The 19268-nt window shown below is 34.0% G+C and overlaps 1 protein-coding gene across 1 annotated transcript; it reads right to left on the bottom strand.

Annotated features, from left to right (window-relative positions):
• Positions 1–9571: 9571 nt before the first annotated feature.
• LOC127846392 (uncharacterized) lies at positions 9572–12391 on the bottom strand. Its single transcript, XM_052377607.1, has 3 exons — positions 11253–12391; positions 10624–10875; positions 9572–10294 (listed from the first exon to the last, which is right to left on the bottom strand). The coding sequence occupies exons 1-3, from the start codon at positions 12119–12121 to the stop codon at positions 9850–9852; spliced, it is 1566 nt and encodes a 521-aa protein (XP_052233567.1). The 5' UTR covers positions 12122–12391; the 3' UTR covers positions 9572–9849.
• Between the last annotated feature and the right edge of the window lie 6877 nt (positions 12392–19268).

The following is a 19268-nucleotide window of genomic DNA, read 5'->3' as shown; positions in this document are numbered from 1 at the left end:
ATTGAAGATAACAACTTGATATTTGGCATGCATGTGTATCTCATGGAGCTGAAAGGTCAAGGTCATTTTTCAAGTTCAATGGTCAAAAAAACAACTCCAAGGGAAGTAATAAGCTTTAAAGGGGGGTAAGTAATGAACCTGCCAAATGATATAAAAAAATAAATCAACGCGGCGCAGGAGGGGGCATTGTTTTCCTGACAAACTCAAAGGTAAAAAAAAATCCAAAGGAAGTAATAAGCTGTAAAGGGAGGAAAGTAATGAAACTGCCAAATGATATATATTTTTAAATAAATCAAAGCGGCGCATGAGCGGGCATTGTGTTTCTGACAAACACATCTCTTGTTATATGTTATTTTACATTAACTTCTTCATTTCTACACCGATTCACTTCCATTGATACTGAACATCTCTTATGACAATACGGTCAATCTCAAGTATGCATGGCCCCATAACCAATCCTGGGGTGCCCCCTTGGTCAAACATGCGGCGTGGGGATACGTGTCGGCCTCTGCCGCGCCATTTCTAGTTATTACTTTCGTTTAATGTTTAAATGACGCTCACTTTCCAGCAATATCAGTATTAAAGTTCGCTTTAATTCTCGACTTTACTTCCCGCGAATTTTCTAAATGGAGATGGAATTAGGTTATCCCGCTAAGCAATTTAATAAATCGAGATATAGAGCAAATCTAAATGCGAAATAAACGCTCGCAACTTTATTGCTGATATGGCTGGAAAGTGAACGGCATTTAAAAAACACAATACAAGTAATAAAGGGTATAAAACCGCGAACAATCCATTCCTCAGCCTGGACGACGCCATTTTGACTATCACGTGAATACCCCATCTGGTCAATAAGTTTGACATATTCATAGTCACACACATATGGCTGATTGATTAAATACAAATTGTAATGCGGTGAAGCTATTTAACACAGTTTGTTGGAGTGGAAACAAATTCTCCAATAATTACTTAAGCCATACTAAATGTATGTGCTTCCGTCCGTCCTTCCGTCAACTTCGTATAGATCTGCGCGAGATCTTCAACACCAATGGTGTGTTTAATCGAAGTTTATACCTTCAGCGCATGCGGCTGCTTTATTTTAATACCCGGAGTGTGTTACGGCACTCGTAAACTACATGACTCACGAAAGTGTAAACGAATTTTAAAATATAAATGCATTTTTCGCCTTTGAATTGTTTTACTGAGATATTCAATTTTGGTGAGGTCTTTTTCTGAGGGGGTTAATCGGAGAACCCGGAGAAATCCCATGTGCATGTTGTGACGCCGTTTAACTACAATGATTGACATGGAGTTATTTCCATTTGATTAATAAAAGAGGACAAAGCTGAAATAAATGCGCTTCATGCAGCTTGGTCTAAATGCAGCTTGGTCTAAATGCAGTACACGCCGCTGTTACAAAACATCCCAACTCTGTACAAAACATCACAACTCTGTCCATCAGACGGAATTACCCGGACTTAAAGAGGCCACCACTATCTGGTCGTGGTATAGTACCTTTCATCTGGCAATGGTCGTGGCCGTGGTTCTATTGAATTGGGTCGAATAGGTGTTTCTATGGTAAAATGTCATTTTTAATAAATACACGTTTGAGCACACTTTCCGTTGGCGGTGTAATAACTCTAAATAAATAAAAGGTCGCCATAGACGCAAAATGTCAGTGCTTGTACGTGCCATATTCATAGTCACACACATATGGCTGATTGATTAAATACAAATTGTAATGCGGTGAAGCTATTTAACATAGTTTGTTGGAGTGGAAACAAATTCTCCAATAATTACTTAAGTCATACTAAATGTATGTGCTTCCGTCCGTCCTTCCGTCAACTTCGTATAGATCTGCGCGAGATCTTCAACACCAATGGTGTGTTTAATCGAAGTTTATACCTTCAGCGCATGCGGCTGCTTTATTTTAATACCCGGAGTGTGTTACGGCACTCGTAAACTACATGACTCACGAAAGTGTAAACGAATTTTAAAATATAAATGCATTTTTCACCTTTGTATTGTTTTACTGAGATATTCAATTTTGGTGAGGTCTTTTTCTGAGGGGGGTTAATCGGAGAACCCGGAGAAATCCCATGTGCATGTTGTGACGCCGTTTAACTACAATGATTGACATGGAGTTATTTCCATTTGACTAATAAAAGAGGACAAAGCTGAAATAAATGCGCTTCATGCAGCTTGGTCTAAATGCAGCTTGGTCTAAATGCAGTACACGCCGCTGTTACAAAACATCCCAACTCTGTACAAAACATCACAACTCTGTCCATCAGACGGAATTACCCGGACTTAAAGAGGCCACCACTATCTGGTCGTGGTATAGTACCTTTCATCTGGCAATGGTCGTGGCCGTGGTTCTATTGAATTGGGTCGAATAGGTGTTTCTATGGTAAAATGTCATTTTTAATAAATACACGTTTGAGCACACTTTCCGTTGGCGGTGTAATAACTCTAAATAAATAAAAGGTCGCCATATACGCAAAATGTCAGTGCTTGTACGTGCCATATTCATAGTCACACACATATGGCTGATTGATTAAATACAAATTGTAATGCGGTGAAGCTATTTAACATAGTTTGTTGGAGTGGAAACAAATTCTCCAATAATTACTTAAGTCATACTAAATGTATGTGCTTCCGTCCGTCCTTCCGTCAACTTCGTATAGATCTGCGCGAGATCTTCAACACCAATGGTGTGTTTAATCGAAGTTTATACCTTCAGCGCATGCGGCTGCTTTATTTTAATACCCGGAGTGTGTTACGGCACTCGTAAACTACATGACTCACGAAAGTGTAAACGAATTTTAAAATATAAATGCATTTTTCACCTTTGTATTGTTTTACTGAGATATTCAATTTTGGTGAGGTCTTTTTCTGAGGGGGGTTAATCGGAGAACCCGGAGAAATCCCATGTGCATGTTGTGACGCCGTTTAACTACAATGATTGACATGGAGTTATTTCCATTTGACTAATAAAAGAGGACAAAGCTGAAATAAATGCGCTTCATGCAGCTTGGTCTAAATGCAGCTTGGTCTAAATGCAGTACACGCCGCTGTTACAAAACATCCCAACTCTGTACAAAACATCACAACTCTGTCCATCAGACGGAATTACCCGGACTTAAAGAGGCCACCACTATCTGGTCGTGGTATAGTACCTTTCATCTGGCAATGGTCGTGGCCGTGGTTCTATTGAATTGGGTCGAATAGGTGTTTCTATGGTAAAATGTCATTTTTAATAAATACACGTTTGAGCACACTTTCCGTTGGCGGTGTAATAACTCTAAATAAATAAAAGGTCGCCATAGACGCAAAATGTCAGTGCTTGTACGTGCCATATTCATAGTCACACACATATGGCTGATTGATTAAATACAAATTGTAATGCGGTGAAGCTATTTAACATAGTTTGTTGGAGTGGAAACGAATTCTCCAATAATTACTTAAGTCATACTAAATGTATGTGCTTCCGTCCGTCCTTCCGTCAACTTCGTATAGATCTGCGCGAGATCTTCAACACCAATGGTGTGTTTAATCGAAGTTTATACCTTCAGCGCATGCGGCTGCTTTATTTTAATACCCGGAGTGTGTTACGGCACTCGTAAACTACATGACTCACGAAAGTGTAAACGAATTTTAAAATATAAATGCATTTTTCACCTTTGTATTGTTTTACTGAGATATTCAATTTTGGTGAGGTCTTTTTCTGAGGGGGTTAATCGGAGAACCCGGAGAAATCCCATGTGCATGTTGTGACGCCGTTTAACTACAATGATTGACATGGAGTTATTTCCATTTGACTAATAAAAGAGGACAAAGCTGAAATAAATGCGCTTCGTGCAGCTTGGTCTAAATGCAGCTTGGTCTAAATGCAGTACACGCCGCTGTTACAAAACATCCCAACTCTGTACAAAACATCACAACTCTGTCCATCAGACGGAATTACCCGGACTTAAAGAGGCCACCACTATCTGGTCGTGGTATAGTACCTTTCATCTGGCAATGGTCGTGGCCGTGGTTCTATTGAATTGGGTCGAATAGGTGTTTCTATGGTAAAATGTCATTTTTAATAAATACACGTTTGAGCACACTTTCCGTTGGCGGTGTAATAACTCTAAATATATAAAAGGTCGCCATAGACGCAAAATGTCAGTGCTTGTACGTGCCATATTGCAGAATATGTGTGTTTGTGACAGTGTATATTTTAGGATTACCGTAGCTGTAACTTTTCTGTAATTTGTATGAAATCAACTCATTATCACTGAACGGTAAGTAAGCTTTACGCATGGCATCTTTTGCGACTGTAAAAAACGTGATATGATTAGCACATCGTAAATATTTGTCGTAGTAAAGTCGATTTCGCTTTTCGCTTTGGTATATGCAAGTCATATTCAGATCACATTAAATATTTTAGGTCAAAGCATGTACAAAAGAATCATACTAATTCGAAGGTTCACTTCCATATGCATGATACTCACAACTTATTTGAAATGCTCTCGAGTCCGTTTCCTAGTTCTAGAACCAGTACTTTGAGGGAGATCTAAAGAACACTAGATAACGTTCGTTTCTTAAAGTCCGCATGGTCATAAAAAGCTCACATATCTTTATATCATATGTTATTTTATGAAAACACAATATTAAGAAAAAGAAATTATTCCGTAAACAATACTTTTATATCATTTACGTCATATAGGCAATAAAGACATCACGTGTTTTGTCGATATGTCAGACGTTTCATGTGTTATGATTCAAAGTAACCAATTTCTTCTCCAACACTCGGATACACTTTAAAGGTGAACTGTCGATTTTATAACGAAAAATGCATTTTTATAAATATGTATATTCTAAAACGAGTGGAATCATCAAGAGCTATGGCAAAAAATATTACGATACTAAAAAACGATGTTTTTATTTTCCGTAAACCGCCCGGGTATTTCCGCCACCTATTTTGGTTGTGACGTCACAGGCACTCAACGCGCATGACTCGGAAACTCGTCCATTGTTATTACGGGAGCTAGTCAACTCGTACCTTAGTCAACTCGTACCTTCGGTCAACTCGTACCCGATTTGGTCAACTCGTACCCGATTTTTGGTCAACCCGTACCCCCACTTGTCAACTCGTACCCGAATTGGTCAACACGTACCCTCTTAAAAATTATTTATATATATCAAAGACGTGAAATAAGTTTTTGATATGAATATAGATAAAGGTTATAAAAAATGTTGGTTTTTTTGCAAAAGTAGACAAGTTCATTATTTTTCACACGTGTATAATTATAAAGGACGTGTTTGTCGGCGTTTTGTTTGATAAAATGTTGACTAATAACACCTTTATGACAACAGGACCGTCGGCGATTTGTTAAACAATTTGTTTGTCGTGCATCTAAAATGACACGCGCGGTAGTTGTCGGCATTTTCTTTGATAAAATGTTTGATTGTAAACACCGCATGATGACTTAACCAATTAAAGGTATGATCCACTTTGAAGTTAAAGGATATAATAAACTATTTGGAACTGGTGAGTATGTAAAGTCTAAATTATAATGTACACAATAGAAAGTGCATCATTTATTATTTTATATATAAGCTGTATATATTAAATTTATAAATTATTTGTACATTAATATGTGTATTATAATCATTAAGATTATGAGATTTTGAGTGTAACTTCTTGCGTTGTTTATAACCACCGTCTGTCGGATTATTTAATTTATTGTAATCTTGTCGATCCCTGCAAAGGCAAATAAATTTAAAATTCATATAAACATCATAAAATCTCAATAAAAACATCATCAATATTCAATTAACTAAACTGATCAACTTACAATAATTCTCGCGTGTATTGCGCTGTGTGAAGTAGCAACTGGCCTTTATTGAACAATGTCGATTAATTAAAAGATTAAAGAGATAACGGTCTGTGTTAATTGATTGATTGAGTGTCATATTAACCTTATATAGTTAACATTGAGAACAATTACTATATCATATAGAAATTAGTTATGTAGAATATGATTATTAAGTTGAAACTATTATCCTAAAGAGTATACTGAATATTGATGCCTGCATAAATCATGTTTATAAAACAGAACTGTTATTATTAATTTTTTTAGAAATTATCTTTAATATGATTTTTAATATGATTATTAGCGTATGATTAAGTAAATAAACATAAATTATGTAAATAAAACAGAGCAGTATATTTTAAATTTTGTAGAAATTGGCCTCAAAGAAAATGTTCAATTATAATAAAAACATTAAGGTATAAGATTATTATTATTTAATTATATAAATATTAAAATGGTAAGCAGCGCAACTTAAAGGCCAATTTCGTAAATTATGTAAACGGTCTCCAAATGGAGAGATAAAACGTCAATTTATATTAAAACTTTAGTCGATTTCGTCTGCCTTTTCAATTAAAAAGACCATTTATTGTATATGCAAACCAAAATGACCGATATATATATGATAAATTACGTCTTCGGTGATAGGTTTCTCTTCCGCAATTGACATAGTAACACGACTAAATATACGTTAGAGTAAGAGTATCTTTGCTTGATGTATTAATTTAATACATTATTTAATTAGAATTTCATACAGATGGATTTGAACGGATTTTGTAATATATTGTTGATTAACTTTTGGACTTGGATGTATTGGACTTTGAAACATTATGTAAAGAACTGAATAAAGAACACAGAACTATCAATAGAGTTATCTGTATACGAGTTATAACGCAACAATTGTATATATCGTCCGCAGATTCCTTCTTTGTATTTCTGTCCGCAAATCCATATAGATTTTTTTGGCGGCCGATTTCAGTATTCTGCGCTCAGCCGCCATTGGTATGTTGTACTATGTACACTAATACCAAGATTAGCAGAAAGCAGGCCCCATATGTATATACAATGAGAACTGATGTATTTATGGAACGTGAATTATATATAACTAATTAACGTTTTTAAATAACTAATTCAATATTGCTTACAGTTAATTTAAAAAAATAAAATGACATTGTCATAATAGAATTTGGCATTAATCTTATTTTTGCCACAATACAAAAAAAAATGAAACAAAGAAATTTGTATCAGAACGATTTGGATACTTTTTAGGTGTCACACTTGCTCAGTACAACAGAATTATTTGGTCAACTCGTACCTGCAATAAACATAAAAAACATCAAATGCATGCAAACAACCATCGCAATTTGTTTCCATAAAGAACAAATATTAAAAAGGTACGAGTTGACCAATCTGAAAAATGACTAAAGTACGAGTTGACCAAATCGGGTACGAGTTGACTAGGGTACGAGTTGACTTAGGTACGAGTTGACTGGAAACCGTTATTACGAATCGAAGCGTGAACACTTCGCGCTTAATGTCAAATTTGACACTCAATAGATCTATCACGTTAGCATAATACAATTCTTTTACACAAGTTTTATTGAAATCGTGTGCATTTTCTGTATTTTTTGCATGACAATCGTTATTCGATATGGTTCAGTGTGTTGCTTTTGGGTGCAAAGAACGTGAGGAAAAGGGAAAGAAGGTTTTTTTTTCCGTTTTCAGAAGGTTGATGTTACTTGTAAGAAATGGATAAAGGCAGTCAATTCCAGGAGAGTAATCGATGGGAGACTGGTTGATTTCAAACCGAGTAAGGCATCTAGATTGTGCTTGAAACATTTTGACGACAGTTGTTTTTTCATCCTCCAAGTGTTATGGCTAGTGTTGGAATGGAGTTAAAGCTCAAACTCAAAGCTGGTGCAATTCCAACGATATTTCCGGAAAAGCACCGAGCGAAGTATGGCGCCTATTCTAAAAGGAACCAGAAACCGGTAATTATGTTTCTAATGACTAATCTATGCTTGTTTATTTTTATATTCACAGTGCCACGGACTCTAGATTACAATATCAATATACACTTCGTGACAGTGCTAAATAATTTAAGTCTGATTAGTCAGCATATTATTACAAATGATTTCAAGACATTTGTATTAAAAAATGCGTTGACATCTGGTTAGAAAATAATGCACAATAGTCTCCGATGCAAGTTTATTTCAAATACTGATCAGGCTAATACAAAGGAGAGGAAGCTGTACTGTAGAAATATTGTTTGACCTATAGACTATAGTATTCTCACACATTGTTTTGTCAAACATTTGAATCCGCAAACAACTTATAAGTATTTCTTCACAGTATTAACCATGCATTATTTTTAAATAAATTATATTTTATCAATAACATAAAGGTGGTCTTATAAGCGCAGTGGTTGATATGTGTCCTTTTCAGCTAGGTGACCTGAGCTCAAGGCCATTTCCTGTATATTGTTGAGTAATGTCAGAGCTGTTGATGGTCAACATACAGGATGGATTAGTTTTTTTCTGGATAATGAGCCTTCCACTCAGAACACATCCGCAAAAATGGAAATCTTTCTGTACCAAGTAGCTGGAAAGTGCTGCTTATATGATAATTCCAATTTCATCCACACTTTAAAAGTCTAGTCAGTTTATAAGGAATGCTGGGGCGCACATGGGTTCGATCATGTACAGCCTTATGCCCAGTATGGATATGCCTAATTATTTTACCTTTTAATATATATTTTTTCAAAATTTTCTTATATTTTGTATGCATGTATGAATTAATGGCTTAGTGACAAACAATTAATTAAAACACTTCTCTTATTAATAAGGAAAAATAGGTTAATCAGAGGAACAGCTTGAAAACTGACAAAAACATTCCATTTGATAAATAAATACGACTAGCTAACTCACCAAAAATATTCAAAGTATAAAAATAATATTGGGCTTATTTCAATTACATTTCCATAAGATAAGAAAGTATGAGAGAATCAAAGTGCTGGTAAAACAATAATTATGTAAACTTTCTTATACTGATATATTGAACAAAATAAAAAAAGGTACTGTCTATTACACAGATGATTAAAAGACATTGTAAACGGTCCATGGAAACACCGAATTCCACTTTTCACCGAATTACAACCGAATTACACTTGTCACCGAATTACAACCGAACTACACATTAAAATGATTGTTGGTATCGATTAGATACGAGTTCTTCACATGACGCCGGGCTGTTACCGAATTTCACTTCCACTAATCACAGACCGACTGGCCGAGTTTCTATCAATTGTTTTGCGTTTTTTACAGTTTGCAGATTTTTCGACCACCTTTATTAGTTTCACGCGTTTTTAATCCGCTATTCACAAGTTTTTGACACTACGTCTGATTGAATATATAGAGGATATTTGTTGGTTTCGGTAGCATATCGAATTTAATTCACGAGTGATCATAGAAATTTATATTTTCACGAGTGGCGTAGCCACGAGTGAAAATATTTTTTTCTATGATCACGAGTGAATTAAATTCGATATGCTACCGAAACCAACAAATTTTCTTTTTATTTTATGCTTATTTTTGTAGTTTTGTAAATTTTCCGAATTTGCCTCATTAAGTTTCCCCGTGGGGTGCATCAATTTTTAGAACGCACAAAGAACTTACTACACAAGAAAATAGTTCACATCTGTAAAAAGTGTATTACTATTAAAATCAATGTTTTATTCAACATATATCTTTTTCATACTTTATACATTCAATATTATTACAAACAATAGTTTAATTTAAATTATTATGAAATTAATAGTGTTGCATATACTGGCGTAGTAATTTGTGTATTCAACTGATCTCAAAGTTACGAAAGTGCTCGCCATGTTGAACAACACTTTTACGACTTGCTGGATTAATAACACATAACTGGATTAAACTAGGAACGCAAACATATTTCAACAGTGTTTTTGTGCTAAATGGTTTCGATATCAATCACTGTCACTCTCTGCAATAAGACGGATTCGCTTGTAGTGTCGCTGTACAGGGGAATCTGCGGTTACCGCCGGTGTACGGGATGGAGATTGCCTCTGGTGATTGACTACGTTCTGTGTCTGGGAAAGGCCCATGTAAGATTCAGAGTTGTGAAAATTAAATGTTACATTGCCCTGGAAATGTGAGTTGACAAAAAATCCTCGGGCCATCGGAAAATCACTTGATGCAGGTGTGGCTGACGCAGTGGCAGTGGCTGTGCGGTTGTGCTTTTCAACTGACTGGTTTGAATGAGAAAGTATTTTTGAAATATTTTTTGACTGTTCCTTGTTCAAACTGCTGTAATTATTTAAGCTGTTAATATTTCTGTGCCCTGAAATCTGTATTATTTGATGAGCAGGAACATTCTCGTCATTCAGCTTCTGAATCAAGTGCTTTCTTGCACTGAAAAAAGTTTATTTCTATGGTAAAAATAAAATCGATATTCAACGGTACACATGACATATTACATAAGATATAAGTTGTAATTGTTTTGTGTGCTCTTGAAACACTTCAATAAATACATGGTGGTCTGTCAAGTACTGGATGTAATGGAACCGGAAAGTAGAGGAATAGTACTAGTCGAGTACAGGAGATTTTATGAATTAAAATTTTGAGTGTTGTAGCATGTAAATTGGACAAACAACACCTACTTAATAAATGGGAGGTAAGTGATTTTTATTATATATTTTAGTCTTGTTATGAAAGTAGTGTATATAATATGGGGTTTTGACCTGTATGGGGTGATTCTTGGCTCTTGAATACCAGCATCTGTTTTCATCTCGGTCATTATGCTGTATAGCTTGTTTATTCCCATGGCAGACTTCCTGAACCAGCATTGCTGTGTCTTGTTGCCAGGAGTTAAGAAGAAGGGGCTGTCTTCTGTCATCATGTCAACAGGGCGTTTGTCGGCATATAGCTTGTAGAGATGCACCGGATCTCTGTCAGGTTGTTCGGGAACTGCATATGCCAGTGGCTTGACTTTCCTATGAATAGTTAAAATGTGTGTTGCATTAAATGTTTTGTTTAAATTAAATACTATTCCAACAAAAGTGAAGTCTACTGTATATTAATAATACAAATAAGAATTATATTGTAAAAAAAGGTCTATAAATTCACTTGTGATAATAGAAAATATATATTTTCAATTGTGGCTTCGCCACTCGTAAAAATAATAATTTCTATGATCACTCGTGAAATAAAATCGATATTCTACCTTAACCAACACATATCCTCCATGTTTGTATTATTTTTACTAAAGAAAAATTCCATTTAAATATTTTATAAACAGTACCAGTTTTTATATAAATAAAAAATTATCAATTCAGATTTGTGTACAAATATATTAAAGTAGGAAAATCACCTTATATCCCTAGGATTTTCACCAGTACGGGTTTTTGTCTGACGCTCAGTGTCGAAGGTGATGAATTCTTCACCAGTTTCAAAATCGATTCCAAGGCTGACATCACCCCAGCATAGGGTGTGAATTTCCTTGCCGGTTCTCATCCCAAAATGGGTTGTACATATAAGCCACAGTGAGTGTAATAGAGCTCTTGGGCTTGATTCTCCCAGAGTTTTAGCTGCGTACATAGCTTCAATATGTTCATTTGTTAATGCCTGGGCTTGATGCGGTTTATTTCCATAACCTTCTTTTTTCAGAGCTTTTTGTTTACTTTTTAATACTTCCCTCACTTTGGCAAATTCAGGGTCATTTATCAAAGAGTGCTTGTAGTTCATGTGCCTTAAATGCCTGTCGATTGAGCTTAAAAATGCCCTCAAAGATGTGGGTTCATACTCTGATCCATCTTTTTTAGTCACACCCAACAAAAACTCGCAGACCAGAGGGTTCAATTCATGAGGAGGTATATTTTCAATATTTCTTGCCTCATTTTTGTGACTTTTTAGGAAAGTTTTGAAAAGTCTGATGTCATTGTCGGTTTTCTTTTTTGTATTTAAATTTTCGTTTTCAAGCAGAAAGCTATCCACACTTACAGATCTGAAATTCCTTGTTGGTGTTGATGTTGGGTTTTGTTCTTTTTCTTCCTGTGTTGATGCTGTTACCAGTGGATGTGGGGCTGATGTTGCTGCTCCTGCTGTTGGTGCTGCTGATGTTATTTCTTGTGATTTTGAAGCGCTGTCATCATCTTGTTCATTCATTTCATTAAAAAAGTCATCAAAGTCAAAGATATTTGAGAAAAGAAGATTTATTTCATTGTTTTCCAATTCATCCATTGTTGTTAAAGAGTTAAGCAGCAGACGAAATAATTATGTTTAAGGGAGGTAAATGTGTGTTTCAGGTTCAAGTAGACTAGTCTCCCTTGAATGAAAATTGCAATTGAGGCTCACCATGGGGTTATTGGGGAAGTAGTTCCAGTATCTAACTGAAACAGTGAAAAATAACGATATTTTTCACTGTTATGTTTCACTGTTTGAAACAGTGAAATACCACTTTTATTTCACTGATATTTCTCTATAAACCACCGGAAAGCATAAAATAAAATAGATAATTGGCTATAAAAAAGTTCCGATTTGTTTGATGATTGTCCTTTGAATAAATGAAAGTGGGATATTTTTTAATTGTTTTTGTATTCTACACTTTTACAAAATGTATATTGTCGTCGATTTGTTAAAGTAAAATATGTAATACGATTATAGATAATTGATTCGACAAGTAGAAGTAGAAAAACGCAAGTTCTCAAGGGGAACAAATTTGCCGTGTTCCATAATTTAATAAATTGTAAAAATTGCTGTACTAACATTAATGAATCATTTAATGACAAATACCTATATACGGAGTATACGGTCCAGATTTGCGGACCATACAAAACATGTCTGACTTAATATTGATTGCGTGTTCCTCGTCTTTCAATATTGTATCAATAAATTTATTAAAATATATAATATAATGTATCTGTAATGACATTAATGATAACATACTTGTTTAAATTTGAACATCGGCGGACCATACGGATCAAGTGTCAAAGCGAGAATATACGATTTTGTCAAAAATGAATGAATTAATATAAAATGTGTAAAAACTTTTTATACATATATTTCGATATCAATTAAAATAAAAGCTAAGAACAACATGTGTAATGCGAAATAAGTCAGATATAAAATCTGAATTTAAAATGTCAGTACAATAGAATTCGCCAGCGTGTATATCATGCATGTACGATATGAATCTAAATTAAGTTTTACGGATGATTTTAATTTCCTTTCAGCGGCTAATTTCTTTTTGCTGCATTTTATGAAATTCGTCTTCAGTCTTCAGTGTAAATTTGTCATGTTTTGGTTACATATATTTACATTGTATCAATATATTACAATTAAACACTTATAAAAATCGTATAATCTCGCTTTAATAAGTAGTTCATGTTCATTCAAGATTATGATACAATATAAGATATACATGTACAAAGGACGAGGCCATAAACGGCAATATTTCTTGTTTTTCATTGTTAACTAACACATCAATTATCAATTAGTAAAATTATTAACATGAAACAAGATGGGCGTCCTCGAGATGCAAGCATATGCCGATATTGTCTACAATAATAACGATTGTCGCACTCAGTAATTGGTAATTACAGACGTGTGGTATACAGACATTTATGGTATATTCTCAACACATGAAATAGATAACGCGTTTCACAACAATCAGTAAGTGTCATAAATAGGGCGTATAATGCGAGTGTTATTATACCCGTATTGACATTTTAAAATACGTTTGACTGCTAATTTTGAATAAAATGTATGAAATAGATATAAACAAGTGTTTGATAAAAAGATGCATTGATAAAAAAGCGTTGTTTGCAGATTTTTTAAGATAGAAACACAGGTGTATTTTTGTAAAATATTTAAGTGATGAAAGAAATTTTAATAAACGTTGTCACCAAGCAGCATCTATGAATTCAATTTTATAAGAATAGATTTTAATCATAAAAGTGCATGTTTGCGTGATGCATACTGATTATAGGAATAATAAATGTCACAATACAAATGAGTTTAAAATCTGAGAATATGAATAATTTGACATTTTCACATTTAACGACTTTTAACATAACGTCGGTAGACCCGAATAAATACACTTCATTTATATCAGGCAAATAACAATTAGTATACTAAAACAGGGGAAGTCTACACTGTGTATTAGCAACCTGCTGTGATGATCCGTATCTTATCAGCTCAATACACAGGCCCCTGGCTACTGTACTGGAAATTTATATACTGCTAAAATAACTGATTTCTCTTATTGCTAAATTGTTGTGTACATTTAAAAATAAAAACGGGAATGGAGTCTTATCTACAAAACTCATTGTACATTTTGCTACCTTCCGAGAAGACGTCGTAAATTTATGTTCAACGATGTAAAATTAAAAGGCTTTATTTGCCAGTCATTTAAAATTGAAAAGGCTTAAATTGGGTGGTTACATTGGATGCAACGTAAGACTCGTGTTTGTCATAACCTTGTTACTTAATTGCAGCTGATAGTACAGAGGCGTATTTAGGTGGGGGCTAGGGGGCTAAAGCCCCACCCCCCAGCTGGCTGGCAAGATACGATTTTTTTAATGAGCCCCTTACAGTTTCAATCCCCTGGTGTACTTCCTGCCATATGCCCCTAATTAAGCCATAAACAGCTGTCGATTTGTATGATCAGCCCCCAGGCATGTGAACAGACGATCTAACCTTCGTCAGCTAAACTGCACGCTTCACTGACTGTAAGTGATAAGCTGCGCTATTTGTTTGGCTGAATGAATGACATTCAGCTAATGAAATTCATTGATACATTTAGCTATAGGAGGTTTTTGTGTGACGTCACAAGAGGGGTTTTCCGTTACTAAAAATAGATTGGCCGTCAACTTCTTGATCGCGGCCAATTACATTGTATCAGAGTAAAGGTCGTCGGAAAACTTAATACGTACAATTTCACAAAACAAAACTATAAATACCCGTATTCTGTTTTAAAATAAGAATTTAATAAATGATATTTCAAAAATAATAAAACATATAATCATTTGAATATTATTGTAAGTGGTGTGGATGCGATAGTGTTATTTTTCATCCGGGATTGAAATTAAGTGTAAGGGATGCATTGAATCAGTTATAAAACAAAGCCCTAAAATAGCTCAATACATTTCAATCTTGAAATTTATTTTTAATTTTCTTTTACATTGAATGAATTTTCGTTTCGTTAACATTGAATGAAAATATTAATAAATTTAAGCATTCAAATTGGAAAAACACCTGCATATTTTGCAAATTGAACTGTCTTTGCATGTACACGTATATTGAAAAGTCGTCTGTTGTGATAATGAGCGATACAAATCTAGCATTTTATGATACCATTAATCTAAACATTTAATTTATATAATGCAAGTATTTTATATCCCTTTAATGACCAAACGTGATTGCTTGTTTTCATGATGATGTTTCGAACACTGCAGTAACGCACGATCTTTACACATTATGCCAGAGTTTACATTTGCAGGTACCCGTTAAATACGTTAATTGTGTAGCAGTAAATGTGTACAATATTTTAAATGTATAGTTATTAAACACTTTATTTTATGTTTAAACTGGCTAATATATATACTTCATAGTTCCTAGCTGTTAATCCATTTCGGACAAATGTCTATTTTTAAATATGTTCAAATATTTTATTATAGCAACTATTAAGTTTTTGACTTAATATGTCGAGAGATGACATGGAGGTATCATAAATTGTGTTTAATGACCAGACACATGTGGTTTATGCAGAGACCCTATACAGAGTCATACAAGTATAGGTCCCTGGGTTTATGACACATTGTTTTCTTAGTAATTGTCTGGACAGTATCCGATCATATCGAGATAATCGGTTTGTGATAAAGAAAGGGGCAATTAAACAGTGGGTTAAAATGCTGAAACAAAGAGTGTCAAAATTGGTGTGAACAATTAAATAAAAAACATAAACATTTATCAAGAGGATTTAGTTAATCTGTAACAAGGTAAGTTTTTACAGACAAATAGGTTCAAATCAGTTTCTATATGTTGATTACATAAAATCAATCAATTTGTTGTTTGTTTTCGTCCTTATTTGTGTTCGTTCATTCGATTCAATTTAATCTGAAAGAATTTCGGTTTCTGAGTATTTTTTGTTCTTCAAAAGGGTCGCGAATATGTTTGTAACCTTATCACGATGCGCTTCATCAATGCAAACAATAGCAGAATGGCCGCAGTTTTGACGGCCAAAATTTGAGCATGCTCAAACGTGACGTCATTATCGGAATCCCCAAAACCTCCTATAGGTAAATGTTTACAAATGGCTCATTCATTTTTCGGTAAGTTTCTTTGATGAATTTAAAGGGGCCTTTTCACAGATTTTGTCATGTATTGAAGTTTGTCATAAAATGCTTTGTATTGATAAATGTAAACATTGAGTCTAAAATCTCCAGTAAAAAAACAAGAATACAATTAAAGACTTTAAAAAAACTCAATGGGACTCGTACCACTGACCTCTTGAGCCACGGAGCAAAAGTCTACCGCTCTATCATCATTAGGTCATCCGCATAGAGAGAACTTGAAATAAAGAGTGTTGTTAAAATGTTATTTTTATAATTTGTAAAAAAGGTTTATCAATGACTTTACCTTATTTGACAGTTTTTGAACCACAAGACTCAACAAGATATACATAACATGATTACAACCAAGTTTGATAAATATCCACCCATCCAAGAGGATGACTTAGTAGGATATCCAACAAGGTTAAATAGGAGGTCCACCCATCTAACACTGTTAAAAATTTCTGGATAAAGATTATGTCTCCCAGCGCTTTAGTGGTGTGAGAGACATTTGATTTACCCCTGTGTGTCTGTTTGTCTGTCACAATTGATGTCTGAACTAAAGTTCTTGTTTTGTTTTACATGCACTTTTATCACGCAAAATGCTGATTAGATAGCAGGAAATTGCGTCATTTCAAGGTGCCATTAAAAAAAATCGACAATGATTACAACCAAGTTTGATAAATATCCACCCATCCAAGAGGATGACTTAGTAGGATATCCTACAAGGTGAAATAGGAGGTCCACCCATCTAACACTGTTAAAAATTTCTGGATAAAGATTATGTCTCCCAGCGCTTTAGTGGTGTGAGAGACATTTGATTTACCAGACAGACAGACAGACAGACAGACAGTTTATTCAGACTTATACATAAGTACATCGTCTTAATACACAAATATACACATTATTTTCTGTCACATGAATAGGTATAACAACATAACATTACATAACATAAATGGTCATTTAAGAATTCAAATATAAATAAACACAATCAAATTGCATGAATACGTAAATTCTATCAAAGCGGTAATGAAATTTATTAAACAGCATTATTAAGAATTGCATTTCTTATAGCAAAAGCTTCTTTCATATATTTACATACATTTGAAATGACTGGTTTGTCACATGAGGCTAATAACTTGTGGAATTTATATACAGATGGGTTAATATAAAATATACGACTAATATATTTTTTCCTTAAATCAGTGTAACAGCGGCATATACATATAAAATGGTATTCGTCTTCTAAATCCAAGACATTACAACATAAACAATAACGTTCATTACGTGGTATGTTATTTCGGGCGTATCTGCCAGTTTGTATACTCAACGGATGTGCAGAGACTCTCAATCTTACAAAAAATAATCGAAGACTTCTAGGAAGTAAATCTAAATATGGTTCATATTCCAAACAGCTTTTAAAAGCTTTATACATATCTAATACAGTACTATTATTCATTTTACCGTACCACTCTTGTTTAAAATTGTCGACAAGTCTACATTTGAACTCGCTAATAAAACTATTAACATGTACAACGTTAGGATTTTCAAATACATAACCGAATCCAAAATTATTTAACATGTTCTTGACATTTGAGACCCAGTTTGTATAACCTTTATTACAATCGTTCAAGGCTTGTTTGTACACAGTTTGCATAATGATATAACTTTAAACCAATATTTAATAATTTTAACAAACCTGTTTACATACAATGGATATCGACCTAATTCTCCATAAACAGCAACATTACATGTATTTATTTTCACCTGTAGCAATCGTTTGCAAAATTTTAAATGTATGCGTTCTATATCATCTGACTTAGTGAAACCCCACACTTCTGAAGCATAATTTAATATAGAACCCACAAAAGCGTCAAACAACTGGCAAAATATTTTCGGTTTTATGTCAAATTCATTGCATTTAAACAATAATGTATTCAATGCTTTAAGGGCTTTACCAACCAAATGTTCTTGGTTTAATTTAAAACTTCCTGTATAATTCAACACCGTGCCTAAATAGTTAAAGTTATCAACAACTTCAATATCAATACCATTATATGACCATTTTTCATTTTCTTTTAATCGCCCTCTTTTCCGAAATACCATTATTTTAGTTTTTGCAGTGTTAACTTTTAGCCCCCAAGCATTGCAGTATACATATAATTTATCTAAATGTGATTGGACTTCAGCAGGTGACTTGCCTAAAATAGCCATGTCATCAGCAAATAATAATAAAATCAAAACAATATCATCTATACTCAAACCAGAGTTAATGCTATCTTGTAAGTAAAGTTCAAAATCTTCAACAAATAAAGAAAACAAGATCGGCGACATTACCTCCCCTTGCCTCAGTCCAACCGCATAACTAAAATAATCTGAATAGGATGAACATGATTTAACACGTGACTTAACATTCGCATACATATCCTTCACTATTCTTAACAATTTACCTTGTATACCAGACTTAAACATTTTCAACCATAATGCATTGCGGTAAATACTGTCAAAACATTTAAACATATCGACGTATATAACATACAAACGTTTATTTTCATTCAAATAATTTTGAACAATTGACATCAGTATAAAAATAGCATCAACAGTTGAATAGCCTTTTCTAAATCCGAACTGCGCATCCGAAATAATAGTGTTTTCATTGCAAAAAGTTTCAATGCGTTTATTTAAAATCGTGGTAAATAATTTTGAAAAGCAGCTTACTAAGGTAATCCCTCTATAGTTATTTACATCATTAACTGAGCCTTTTTTATGCAAAGGGATTATTACTCCTTCTGTCCATTTATCGGGGAAAAAACCCGATACAAAAATACCGTTAAACACATCGCATAAATGGGCAGATAAGATATCACTACATTCAAGGAAATATTCATTCAACATACAATCACTACCAGATGATTTATTCCGTTTTAAATGTTTAATCGCATTGCGAACTTCCTCAACAGATATTGGCAAGTCAAGTTCAGGAAATGCAGAATTTTCTAAGTTAAAATCATTATTTAAACAAAAATCCTCTGCTCCAGTATGACAAAAATCAGCAT

This window comes from Dreissena polymorpha, chromosome 9 (genome assembly GCF_020536995.1).
Source record: "Dreissena polymorpha isolate Duluth1 chromosome 9, UMN_Dpol_1.0, whole genome shotgun sequence".
Taxonomy (NCBI): domain Eukaryota; kingdom Metazoa; phylum Mollusca; class Bivalvia; order Myida; family Dreissenidae; genus Dreissena; species Dreissena polymorpha.
The sequence above is the reverse complement of the archived record's forward strand: the minus strand, read 5'-3'. Positions and strand labels throughout refer to the sequence as shown.

Bases quoted from the DNA above. Each gene is read 5' to 3' on its own strand.
- LOC127846392 (XM_052377607.1), bottom strand. From the start codon at position 12,121: ATGGATGAATTGGAAAACAATGAAATAAATCTTCTTTTCTCAAATATC. The intron at 10,876-11,252 runs GTGATTTTCCTA...AACTATTCATAG, and splicing joins GAAAATCCTAGGGATATAAG to GAAAGTCAAGCCACTGGCAT. The intron at 10,295-10,623 runs GTCAAAACCCCA...AACTTTTTTCAG, and splicing joins CCAAGAATCACCCCATACAG to TGCAAGAAAGCACTTGATTC.